General features: G+C 47.3%; 1 protein-coding gene across 2 annotated transcripts in view; it reads right to left on the reverse strand.

Moving 5' to 3' along the window:
- The window catches only part of ITGA9 (integrin subunit alpha 9), a 353501-nt gene that overhangs the window by 24283 nt on the left and 316585 nt on the right, over positions 1–12633 (reverse strand). For both annotated transcript variants that reach the window (XM_082848454.1, XM_082848455.1), the window contains exons 25-26: positions 12115–12234; positions 8360–8461 (exon numbers count right to left, since the gene is read on the reverse strand). In XM_082848454.1, the coding sequence (XP_082704580.1) occupies positions 8360–8461; positions 12115–12234 (222 nt within the window). The remainder of the gene's footprint in view (positions 1–8359; positions 8462–12114; positions 12235–12633) is intronic.

A 12633-nucleotide genomic window follows, 5' to 3' on the forward strand; every position in this document is an offset into this window, starting at 1 on the left:
TAATTACATCTAGCAGCCAGTGGAGAAGGGGGCAGGGATAAAGGGTTGTGGGAGCTGGAGGAAATGTTCTCAGCAGAACCATGTCTTAAATCACTCTCAGAACAGAGCCTTCAGAAAGCATCCCTGCTCCAGGGAGACTGAAGACTTATGGAGATGACATCAATGAACAGAAAATAAATTGCATTTGGCAAGACGGACATTGTAAGTCTGTGCTGTGATAAACAAAGATGTCAAACTTGCCCCTGCCTGCTAGGTGCTGGGTTTCAAGAATTCCTTGGTCTGTTAGAATTTGCAGAGGAATGAGGTGGGCCAGTGCTAATTCCTTTATTGTTAAGAACGGGTCACATTTGTTGAGAACTTACCGTGTGCCAAACATGGTGCTAAGAGGTTTTATATCTATTACTCCTGAGAAACCTCATGACGGCTCTTTAAAGGGAGGAGGGGAACGCAGCTCCTTTACCGCAGGCTACGGAGGGCCCTGGATGAGTGCTAATTCTCTTGATGAGTAGCTGTGCATCTGGTTAGGAACCAGGCCACAACAGGAAAGAGCTCCAGAATCAACAGACCACTAAGTCAGAGCAAGATGTGCTTCTGAGGTCACTGGAGCCAAGGGTCGCTCCAAAGACGAAGGGCCAGCTGTCACCACCCATGGCTGCATTCCTACCATCTGCCAGAGTTGTGCTCCTGCTGTGCGAGGGCGGGGCAACAGGACAGCAGGGGCCCAAGGAGCGGAGGATGAAGGGAGACTCGGGCTTGCAAACAGGCAGCCCTGCACCAGACCCGGCCCTTCCACTGACAAGCTGTGGCATCTCAGGCTGGTAGGTCCCTTCACCTGGGGGTCTCAAGTTTCCTCATCAGAAAATGGGGGTAATAACATCTCATTCACAGGGGTGATGTGAGAGTGATAGGCGATAATCACATCAAATGCCCAGCACATCACAAGAACTGAGCATATAGGAATGAAAACAATAAAATCGTTAAGCAATGGGACGCAGAAGGGCACATCGAGCCAAGCCCCCAGTGTCTGCGTGGAGACCACTGCCATCTGTACCCTATACTACTCGTCGTCCGCCCACATCCCTCGGGTTCCTCGATCAGTTCCCTATGTCCAACCCCAGCTTTACATGCATTCACTTCTAAGTGGAGGGCACGTCAGAGGCCACCTGCCCCAAGGGCATGTGGGGAGAGGAGGACCCTGGGGCTCATTACCTCCTGGGCAGCCCCTGGCCAGTGACTGACACGTACAGGAGTGAGAAAGCCCAGCTCCCTCGCTTCAAGGCAGGATGATCTCTGAGGTGGTATTTGTGCTCCAGGGCTCCGCTAAGGCTGGGGCCCCTGGAATCTCATCCTTGGTCCGCTTGTTCTCTTTCCCTATCCTGTCTCCTCACTTCTTTTCCCATCTCTCTGGGAGCATTTCCTTACTAAAATCTTTGCACCCACATCCTCATCTGAGGGTCTGCTTCTTGAGAATCTATTTTAAGACACCATCTGACTCCATCTGGAGCCCAACCTTCCCCTGTCCACTTAGAAAATGCTTTCAATACTTGTTCAGGGGTCACTCTGTCCATGCAGCCAGCCTCTCCTAACCTCTTCAGCTCAGGCTTTCCCAGCACAAAACCACACCACTCTGTGTGTGTGTGTGTGTGTGTGTGTGCTTGAGCACGTGTGTCTGCACACGTGTGCAAGTGCAGTGTTCACCCCTTGAGGCTATAAGTTTTTTCTTGTTCATGTTTACCGGGGGGTCCAGTTCATGTCTAGTGAAAGAATTTGAGGGGCTGGACAGCAGCCTTGTCCTAAAATACAACCTTCCATAGCAGTGGTTTCCTTGGCTCCACAGAGCCTAGGGGTTTGGTGAGGGGATGCAGAGGCCCCCAAGGGAAAATGGAAATACAAGTTGGGGGAGTTCCAGGCATCCCACCTCTGACTCAACCAAAGCACATTTCAATTTAGAAAGGGGTTGTGTTGTTTAAAAAAATGATAATGATTATCACGATGACAGCTGGAAATCATTGGTTTAGAGTAAACTGATCATGACTCTTGAGGTTTTGAGGGAGGGAAAAGCTATTCTTTATTTGCTTCCTCCCATCCTTGGCCGTCTCTTCATGCAATGGGAGCCACTACTAACTGACTGCTCATGCGTAGGCACCAGGCAAGGGGCTTTGCACCAAGATGTGATCTGATCCCTCCCAACCCTTGAGGACAGATACTCCCCACATGTGACTGGCACAAACTGCTAGACCTCTACTGATATAAAGTACCTGTCTACTTCTATCTCCTCGGCCACCATCATCTCTAGCCAAGTGACGGTCACAACCTTCTTGCAGCCCCCTACAATCCACTGTCCACACAGTAGCCTATGATTGTTAAAAAATATATATTGAATCATGCCATTCCCCACTCAAAACAGAAGCTTGCAATGGCTTCCTTTGTAACTGCTCCCTGGTGTTATATGGTATGACCCTGCCTATGTCTCTCATCATGGATGTCCTCACGTGTCTCCCATCATGGACGTCTTCACGTGTCTCCCATCATGGATGGCTTCACCACTCACCAGGTTGCTGCCACACTGGTGTTTCAGCCTTGAACACGCTAAGCTATTTGGCTCTCCATATGGCTCTCCCTCCTCACTGAGACACTCTTCCCTGCGCTTGGCAAGCTAATTCCTCCTCTCTCTCTAGATCTCAGCTTCCTTGGAGAAACATTCCTTTAGATTCCCCTCAATCTAGAGCAGGTTACTCCCATGGAACTCACCTTGATTTGAAATAAAACCCTTGTTTGCTTCCTTGTTTACTCTCTGTCACCCTCTCAGTCAGCTCTGGGAGGGCAGGGGCCATGGCTACTTTGCTCCCCATTGCACCCACAGTGTCTCTATGTTGCCTGGCCCGTAGCAAGCCCCCAATAAGTATTCATTGAATGAAACTGTGAATACTGACAATCAGCAGACCACACTGGGATTTTTCTCAGTTCCTTATGGTTAGAGCTTAATTCTCACATTGGGGGTAGTGGGTGAGGGGAGAGGACCGCCTACCATCTTTTGATGATGACAGGGAATGGGGGGGGTGATGACTTTCCAATGACCCTCTTCTTCATTGTACCTCTCAGTGTAAGAAGGGGGAAAACTCTCTTGCCGGGTATAATGTAATTTTTCACATAAATGGTAAAGTACAAGTCACAGTCTATTCGGCGACAGAAAATTGTAAAGTTTGCTTCAAGATGCATTAAACAACAAAAGAACTATAGGTGGCACCTTTCGAAGTAATCTCATTTACTACCTTAGATGATGCCCTCTAGATTGGGGGGCAGTGACACGGAGCAAAACGGAGGGGAAACCTCCAGGAAGTAGAAAGCAGGTTACCCATGTTACAGATGAGGAAACGGAGGCTCACAGAGCTTACCTGATACCCAAGATCACACCACTGGGATGTGAAGGAGATGGGATATGAAGCCAGGCTTTTCTAATTCCAAAGGGGGAAATACAGTGCTCCCTGTTCACAGAGGACAAGGCCAGACTAGAAGTACTGACTTCCCGGAAGGGCCAAGACCGGGAACTGAACTTGAACGGCTTCAGAGAAAATGAAGCTGGAACGTGCTGTCCTGATCAATTCGTGCGTGAGGCGGAGGTTTATTCAGAAGTGAAAGCATGGCTGCAGGCTGGAGGCTTTGTTCTGGAGTCTGACTGAGACTGAGCAGGGAAAGCCCCCACTGGGGTGAGGAGAGCCAGGTCCAGTCTGAAGGGGCTGGCTGGGCTCCAAGGGTACCTGGGCAGTTTTAACAGACAGACTTTAAAACAAGTCAGTCCTTTCCAGAGTGGACACTTGCACTTGTCGGGGCCCTTTCATCCAAGGCCCAGTGCCCTCCCGTGTGACTGAGTGGCTGCAGGGCAGGGAAAGGAGCACCAGGCTGGGGAGTTAAGAGCTCCAGACACTATTCTTGGCTCAGTGATGTGAGATCCAGGGCAAGTCACCTATTCTCCCTGAGCATCAGAGGCCCTTTGTTCACTAGAGGAAGAGGCTTTGTGGTTCTAATCCAGGCAGGGAACAGCAGCATCTCAGGGGACTTGTTAAAGTTATGACCCCTGCATCTCCCCACCTGCAGGGTAAGGGATGGCAAAGGAGGACTGTGGGAGGGAGGTGACCGCCTCTTTGGACATATGATTCCCGGGGCAGAAGGTGAATGCCCCAGACACTTGTCCTGTCAGCAATGTCAGCAAGGAAGTAGCTCATTCCAGCATATTCATTCTTAAAACAAAACAAAGCCCAAAGCACAAACACTGCTAAACCACCTATGGACAAAGACTTTCATGTTCTCTCATTAATGGAGCTGACAAAGTGGTCTAAATGACTGAACAAAGACTGGCTCAGATGGGAGCTCTAAGACCAGGGGTTGGCTGACCCCATGCTGTCTTCGGTATTAGAAAAGCACATGGGAGGGGGGTATTTGTCACTTTTTAGCATCCTTCCAGTGCTGGGGAGTCTTCCTCTAGGTGAGTCTTGGGGTGAGGGTGAGGCTCTACTATAATAGCCAAAAATGCCAGCCACCTGCTCTTTCTGGGGTGCCTGGTACCCCATGGACAGGGGTCTAACCTCAGCCAGTGAGAGGTTCCTGCCTGACTCCAGAGCAAGAGGCTGAGAGAAGCCAGGGAAAGTGTCCAGAGTACCATGCCAGGCTCTTCCTGGGGCCTGACCCAGCCTGTGGTCCTGGCGCCACAGATTTGTCATATCCCCAGCCTTCCTGGCAATTCTGAGAGCTACCCAATATCCTTCTAATCCATTCTGATTCCGCTAAAATGAGACGGAGTCAGTCTCTCCTGCTGGTACCTAGAATCTCAGCCTGGTGCCCACTCCACATGGCAATGACTTACTTATCCATCTGTGGATTTCCATGTTCATAATGTATTCCACTATTTCAAACTATCAAGAAAATAGATTTGCTCTGTAACTCATACAAGCTTCTCACGCAGTCTGAGAAGGGAGTGTGGGGTGGTGGCTCTCAGGAGCAGAGCTGGTGTGCTGGAGATTCTTAGTTTGCCCCCAGGGAGTTTCTAGCCTCAGCTGTTGGCAGCACTGCCAGAAAAGCCGGAAGGGTTGGGTTGGACAGGATGGGAGTTCAGAGTGTTCTCAGCACAATCAGCGCTGAATGCAGTGACTCAGGTCTCATCCACAGTTCTCAGGTTTGGGTCTGTACAAAGCCAGGTAAGCTGGTGTGGTTGGCCTTGGACACGTGCTAATAACCCACCTGGGAAGGGCACCTCAAATCTATTATTAGTAAACAAGGAAAATGCCTCAAATATCCAGTACATATTTCTAGGTATTCAACCGTACGCCCTGTAAAGCACTCCCCGTACCATGGCATAAAAATAAAAGACACAAAGAGTCGCAAGAAAATTATTTGATTTGCCTGTCAGTTGAATTATCACCATGTGCATTTTATGTGGTTAAAAACTAGATTGTTTTCCTCTTCTCACCCACACCCTGCTCATTACCAGCAGCAAGTACACTTCCTGTTCATTCCAAGGCCATACAAATGTGGCGTCTGATCTAAAATCCTGCGATATTTTGCCTGATTTAAATTTGGTGGCTAGCCTCTATGGAAATTTCCCTTCCGATGAACAACTAACAGAGCACCAGGCATTCAGAAGAAACATGTAGGGTGGAACGTGTTTGTTCTAAAAAGGCAAACCTTCCTACTCAGAAAAAATATATTTTTTTCTGCCAGGAAAGTTGAGAACAGATTGTAGTACTTCATCTTGGCTCACGGATTGAAAGGCAAAGTTATGGAAAGGAGGGAGGTGGGGGCATTGTGGGATTCCGACGGGTACCCATTTTTCTTAGAGTACCGGAAAAAAAATAGTTGAAAATGAGAGCTTCTTCCAAAGAACTCTTGATAATGATAATATTACCATAGTGCCCAAAATGGAACAGTAACTAATGGAAGTGGTATTTGGGGGGCGTACAGATGACTCAGAATCCAACGATGGGGTGTTAGGCAATGTTTTCCTGGATCCCACAGCTCCGTGTTCTAATCAAAGGCAATGCACCCATGATATTTTTTTCATTTACCCAAGGGATTCCACCTGTAGGAAACCTGTTAGTTACTTCCGTTAACTCTTAATTGGGAACACAGTGGTCTACCAGAACATTCCAAACCTTTCATGTTGGGCATGTATCTCATCCTATGAAACTTTTTAACCAGAGCTGTGACAATGAGCAGTGAATCTCCATTCTTCTTCAATCCCCAGGTAAGTCTGAATTGGCAGTTAAATGGCCAAAAGGCAAGGAGGAAAAGGCAAAGGCCATCTCCAAATATTTGATCTTCCATAAACACTGACCCTAGGAGTGAAGGATTCCAGCGCCATTCCATTTCATCCCATTCAGTTTCTGTTATTAAAATGACTACGTGGACAATTTCCTGATGTGAGTAGAGGAGTTAAGGTCTGCATCTGACAGTCCTTCCCTGCATCAGGCATGCAATACCCACGGCCTGGGGCAGCTTTAACATCCTCACAGATTCTTATTCATTCTGTACCAGCTGTTGCTTTTGTTTCTTGCTCAGGACTGAGAGTTCATGGAGGTCCTGGGCATTTCTTTAAATTTTTTTTTTTTTTTTTTTTTTTTTGTGGTACGTGGGCCTCTCACTGTTGTGGCCTCTCCCATTGCGGAGCACAGGCTCCGGACGCGCAGGCTCAGCGGCCATGGCTCACGGGCCTAGCCGCTCCGCGGCATGTGGGATCTTCCTGGACCGGGGCACGAACCCGTGTCCCCTGCATCGACAGGCAGACTCTCAACCACTGTGCCACCAGGGAAGCCCCATTTCTTTATTTTTTAAAAGTTTTAATTTTATTTATTTTTGGCTGCGTTGCATCTCCGTTGCTGTGCACAGGCTTTCTCTAGTTGCAGAGAGCAGGGGCTACTCTTCGTTGCGTTGCACGGGCTTCTCCTTGCGGTGGCTGCTCCTGCTACGGAGCACGGGCTCTAGGCACATCGGCTTCAGTAGTTGTGGCTCGCAGGCTCTAGAGCGCAGGCTCAGTAGTTGTGGTGCACGGGCTTAGTTGCTCCGCGGCATGTGGGATCTTCCTGGGCCAGGGATAGAACCCGTGTCCCCATTGGCAGGCATATTCTTATTCACTGCACCACCAGGGAAGTCCCCGGGCATTTATTTTCTACATGAACCCTTCCTAACCAGGGTCTTATAAGAGTGGGCTTTGCTCTGATCCTCATCCTCACATTTAGATATGTGGTGTCTCCATTGTTATTGGAAAATAAGTTAACCATTTTTTCTTTGTAAGTAATTAATCTTTGTGAATTTTTCACTTTTGTAAATTTGTCACAGCAATATTCACTCTTCCAAGAGAGGGTAAAGTCTCCCTTGAGAGAAGTAAGTTCCAGGAAAGGAGATGCAAAAAGCTAGCATCATTGCATAACTCATTGGCCAAACCAGTTCAGAGGCTGCTGTCTCCCCATGTGCCTAGGACCTCAGTGTGGGTGTCAGAGAATAAGCCTCCCCCCTGCCTCCTGCCCCTGAAAAATAATAAAAGGCAGCCAATTTCCAAGAGTACCCCTTTCCCTCCAGCTTCTCCCACACCCCACATCCGAGCTCCCGGTTGCCACATATTCCATCTTGAGGCTGCTTACCGACTGCACTTTATAGAACAGGGGTTCCCAACCCCCGGGCCACAGACCAGTACTGGCCTGTTAGGAACTGGGCCGCACAGCAGGAGGTGAGTGGCAGGCGAGAGACAGCAAAGCTTCATCTGTGGTTCCCCACTGCTGGCATTACCACCTGAACCATCCCCTCACACCCCGTGGAAAAACTGTCTTCCACAAAACCAGTCCCTGGTGCCAGAAAGGTTGCGGACCGTTGTGATAGAGGATACGGGGTTAGGTAGGGAATGAAAGAGGAGTTTCTAGGACTTGGCAACTAGGATGTGACCCCTTCAGGTTGCTCAAACAACTTGGTTTAGAAACACCCAGCGTTTATCCATGGACCAATGTGACTGGGAAGGCAGATGAGGTTTCAGGGAAAGGTCTGAGAAAAATAAAAATAGTCTTGGCTCCAGAATGGAAATGCAAGCCCTGTCAAGGGTACTTCCAGAAGATTTTTCCTTTGGCTGGTCATAGCCGGGAGCTTTCACATAACTACAGCATCCCAGAGAACATGGCTATCACAACAAGAGCAGACCACAGAAGTTCTCCATGGGGGCCTGGAAGCCAAGGCAGGCAAGGTCTTGGGTCTACCACAAAGCTGACATCTTGGCTTAGAGACCGCCTTTACCCTCAAATGCCAGCACCAAGTCTCCCAAGTCACCCAGATTCCCTCATCCTTGGAGGAGGGCTGTGTGTGTGTGGGGTGACCAACTCACCGTCATCTCCTCTGAGTTCCCACTGGCTACCTCCACCACCCTCAGGGCAGGGTCCACCTTCACCTTGGCGCGGGTCATGAACTGGATGACAGATGAACTGTCCTGAGGAAGAAACAACACAACTCACTGTAAGACTTTTCAATCACAATGGCTGGGCCCCGAGGTCCCAGACAGAACTGAAATTCAAAGATTCCATGTGAACCAGACAAAAATTTCTATCACTGAATGAGACAAGCGATTTCCAGTCTCTCTCTTGAGGATTCTTTCATATCATAGTGGACGCTGAAAAGCTCTGGAGTTTTGCTGAGTCATCAACACATGCAGGCTTGTATGCTGTGGTTTCCAAGTGGCAGGAGCCAGATATTTGGATCTTGGTATTGACATATTCCCAAAGAGCAGAGAATAAATAAAGCTGTTAATTGTGTACAACAAATCGAGGCCTGGCATTCCATAGAAGGTATCTGATTTACATTTCTCAAGCATCTTCCTGCCTTGACCACAACCCTCAAACTCTCCACATGAGTTCCTTTTAACTCTTTCTTTGCTCTTAAATGAAGCTGGTTCGGGGGGTCAAAGCCATTTAAGCTTGGAAGAGGGTACCTGATGGAGAGATGAGAGGCGGGAAGCATCTAGCTTATACAGTAAGTCCCCCCACGTGTGAACGAGTTCCGTACCGAGAGTGCGTTCGTAAGTCTAACAAAGTTAGCCTAGGTACCCAACTAACACAATCGGCTATATAAATAGTACAGTACTGTAATAGGTTTATAATACTTTTCACAAAAATATTACATGAAAAACAAACACAAAAAATAAACATTTTAATCTTACAGTCCAGTATCTTGAAAAGTACAGTAGTACAGTACAACAGCTGGCATACAGGGGCTGGCATCGAGTGAACAGGCAAGAAGAGTTACTGACTGGAGGAGGGAGAGGAGGTGGGAGATGGTAGAGCTGAAGGATCGTCAGTAATAGGAGACGGAGGGCAAGCTGCAATTTCACTCACGCCTGATGCTGATGGAACGCACGTTCACGTCTTTGAAAGTTCACAACTTGAGGAAGGTTTGTATGTAGGGAACTTACTGTAATTAGGTGATGGCCCGATGAGAAAGGGGATGGGGGGAGGGAGGGTGGCCCAGGAAAGACTCAGGAAGAGCCCACCAGCCATTGCAGGCAGAAGCCTTGGTGTGGGCTCAAAGCCACCAATCCAGATAATGAGAGAATGGCTCCAAGGCAGTGATGGAAGAGTTTGGAAGAAGACAGGGGCTGGCAAACTTGTCACTCAAAAAAAACTGCTTCAGTGAGCTCATATTAAGCAGTAAATAATTTTGTATGGAGCAATCTTTTACCAGTTTAACAGTTCTGTAGATTTGTGGTTTCATGGGTCAGGATATACTGTCTTTTCAATCTTAGATCATCATCATCATCATCATCATCTCGGACATTGCTAATGACAATAATAATAATGATGATGATGACGATGATAACTGTCAAAGTTAAAGGCCGAGCAGATGAGGAGCCTGGCACAGAACAGGTGCCTTGTGGTTGTAAAAAACAAATACTTTGGAAGAAACTGGAATCCTCTGATGATTAAAAAAAATCAGATCCTACATTTCAAATGAAAACTTGTTAAAGTCAAAACAATAAAACCTCAAATTCCCTTGTCTGTGGCCAGACCTTCAGGTCAAAGGAAAACTAACAGAAGTGGTGGCCCAGGGAACCACAAGGCTGGTTCTGCTCCACATCCTTAGGGAGGCGTGGCTGGCCTCGGGGGCCCGACAGAGGCTTTCCTCTGCACCTGGGATTTCTGCTGGTTTCTGCTGAAAGGGAACCAGTAGGGAGATCGGTTCTCCAACATCCGCATACGACACCCCATGGCTTCCTGCTGTCTTGGGATGCAGACTAGGCTGGATGGCCCACGGGGACAGCAGTCACTGGGACATGTTCCTTGGCAAAGGGTCACCATTGATCACTGAGAGAGAAAGAGAAAGCTGCACAAGACCAGGCCAGAGCTGGGGACAAGGAAGGCTTGAGGCTTTGTGGTTAAATTTGTACTAATGACTAATTTATAAGTGCAAGCAGCAGCCAACTGGGTTGAGGCTGAAAGAGAAATCAGAGTGGCTTCCTGCCATCAGTGCCGTATCAGGGTTCTGTCAACAGTGCCAAGTGTGGCATAGGGAATAAAACTGTCACCAGGGCCGTTTATCAAGAAGGTGAACAGGATGGGTAAGCATACAGAATCATAATCCCTCAACCTGTCCTGGGGACCCAGGACAGTAAGGCACTTCCTGTGATATGACATTCTGGAATCACAGGGTGACCAGGGGTGCTCTAGTTCATGCCTGGTCCTCTCCCAACACTATCCTTTTTAAAGGGAGAGGTACAACAGGGAAGCAGTGCTGTGTGCACCCAACTTGCCCCAAACCAGTTTCCCTCCAAAGAATCCAGGGAAAGCAGAACTGTTCACAGCTCTCCACAGCCGGAGTCGGAGAGTGGGTAAAACATCCTGTATCCCCCTGTGCCTGTGACTTATCAGGCCAACATGTTACTGCCATGCCTAATTTAAAAAATAACACTGGAATGACTTTTCTAAGGATATTCATTTATACACTGACAGTTTTATACAGACTAACACATTTAGTTTTTCCAAAGGAAAATAAAGAGAATCTCTGTGGCTAACATGCCTATTTTGTTTTAGCTTCACATGTGATTATTTTAGAAGCATCTTGTTGGATGTGGCCTTTCATACTCAGCAGAGTTTATGTTAAAATAAATCATAGTGAATGTGTATGATTTTCTTAAGGGCCACCAATTCATGGACTGAGGTATTTTTTATGAGCCACTTTTATAAACTTATAATAGCAAAGTGATCTGAGATTCACTGCTCAGTGCTCTGTAATGGTCTATGTGGGAGGGGAATCTAAAAAGGAGTGGATATATGTGTATGTATAGCTGGTTCACTTTGCTGTGCACGTGAAGCTAGCACAACATTGTAAACCAACTATACTCCAATAAAAGTAAAAAAAAAAAAAAACCCTAAAAAAACAAAAGTTATCTGAGATTCAAAAGTTGGAATTCTGAAAAACAAGGTGCCATCTAAACAAGGGGTTGGCAAACTATGACTCATGGGTCAAATCCGGCCCTTTGCTGGGTTTTGTAAATAAAGTTTTATTGGAACACAGCCACACCCATTCATTTAAGTATGGTCTATGGCTGCTTTCACAATACAATGGCAGAGTTGAGCAGTGGCAAGACACTGTATAGCCCATAAAGCCTAAAATATTTACTACTGGCCCTTTAAGGAAAACCCCTGATCTAAAACGTGGTCCCCAGAACAGCAGTATTGGCATCACCTGGAAGCTCCTCAGAAACGCAGACCCTCAGACTCCCCTCTGAGGAATCTGTGGTTTAACAAGGTTTCCAGGTGATTCTGAAGCAAGCTAAAGTCTGAGAAACTCAACTGTGCAAACAAAACACCTAGGGAGCTTGTTAAAACAGAGATGCTGATTCCCAAAGGCTGGGTAGAGTCCAAGATTCTGCAGTTCTAAGGAGCTCCCAGGTGATGCTGATACTGCTGGTCCTCCAACCAGACTTTGAATAACAAAGGTCTGGTATGTTTCCCTGGCATCATCTGCAGCAGAATTACCAGTGGTGCTATCCAGGGCAGTTTTTTAAAGGGGGCAGGCAGAGTTTGTTCTGAGGAAACCAATTCAAATGCTTTTAAATGAACCCCAATAGTACAGCTTCCCAGGGCTTACCTTCTTCAGTATTTCTGTGTTCAGCAGCATGTAAATGTCTATAGTACGACTTTCTTCTTTAGCCAGCGCACTAAGATTACAGTGCATTGTTAGGCAAGAAATTCCTGGCTTTTCGCAGTCCTGAGAAGAACAAACAGAGAATGATCAAACCGTATTAAGAACAAAGACAAGAGCACAGCATTTATAGCACAGAGGGCTCTGTGAGCTTCTATTCTGCGGACCAAGGCCATTCCAGGTAGAGGAAATCCATAGGAAGATGCAATCATTCCTTCTTGCCACCAGAGGGCAATCAAGGGACTTCCTTCCTGGCAGGCACCAGAACATGCCTTCAAGTCTAAGCTCACTGGTGCACCCTACCAAAAAACTGGATCTGCAAGGAGAAAGAAGGGTTTTTTTTGTGTTGTTTTTAAAGAAACACATTTACATATTTTGGGAGCATTCCTCTTATGAGTTTTGAACACAAGGTGCATGTCCTAGATCATGTGATTTCTGCCTGTGAAGTGACAAATACACTTTCAT

The sequence above is a fragment of the Leucopleurus acutus genome, assembly GCF_964270905.1.
Source record: "Leucopleurus acutus genome assembly, chromosome: 10".
NCBI lineage: Eukaryota > Metazoa > Chordata > Mammalia > Artiodactyla > Delphinidae > Leucopleurus > Leucopleurus acutus.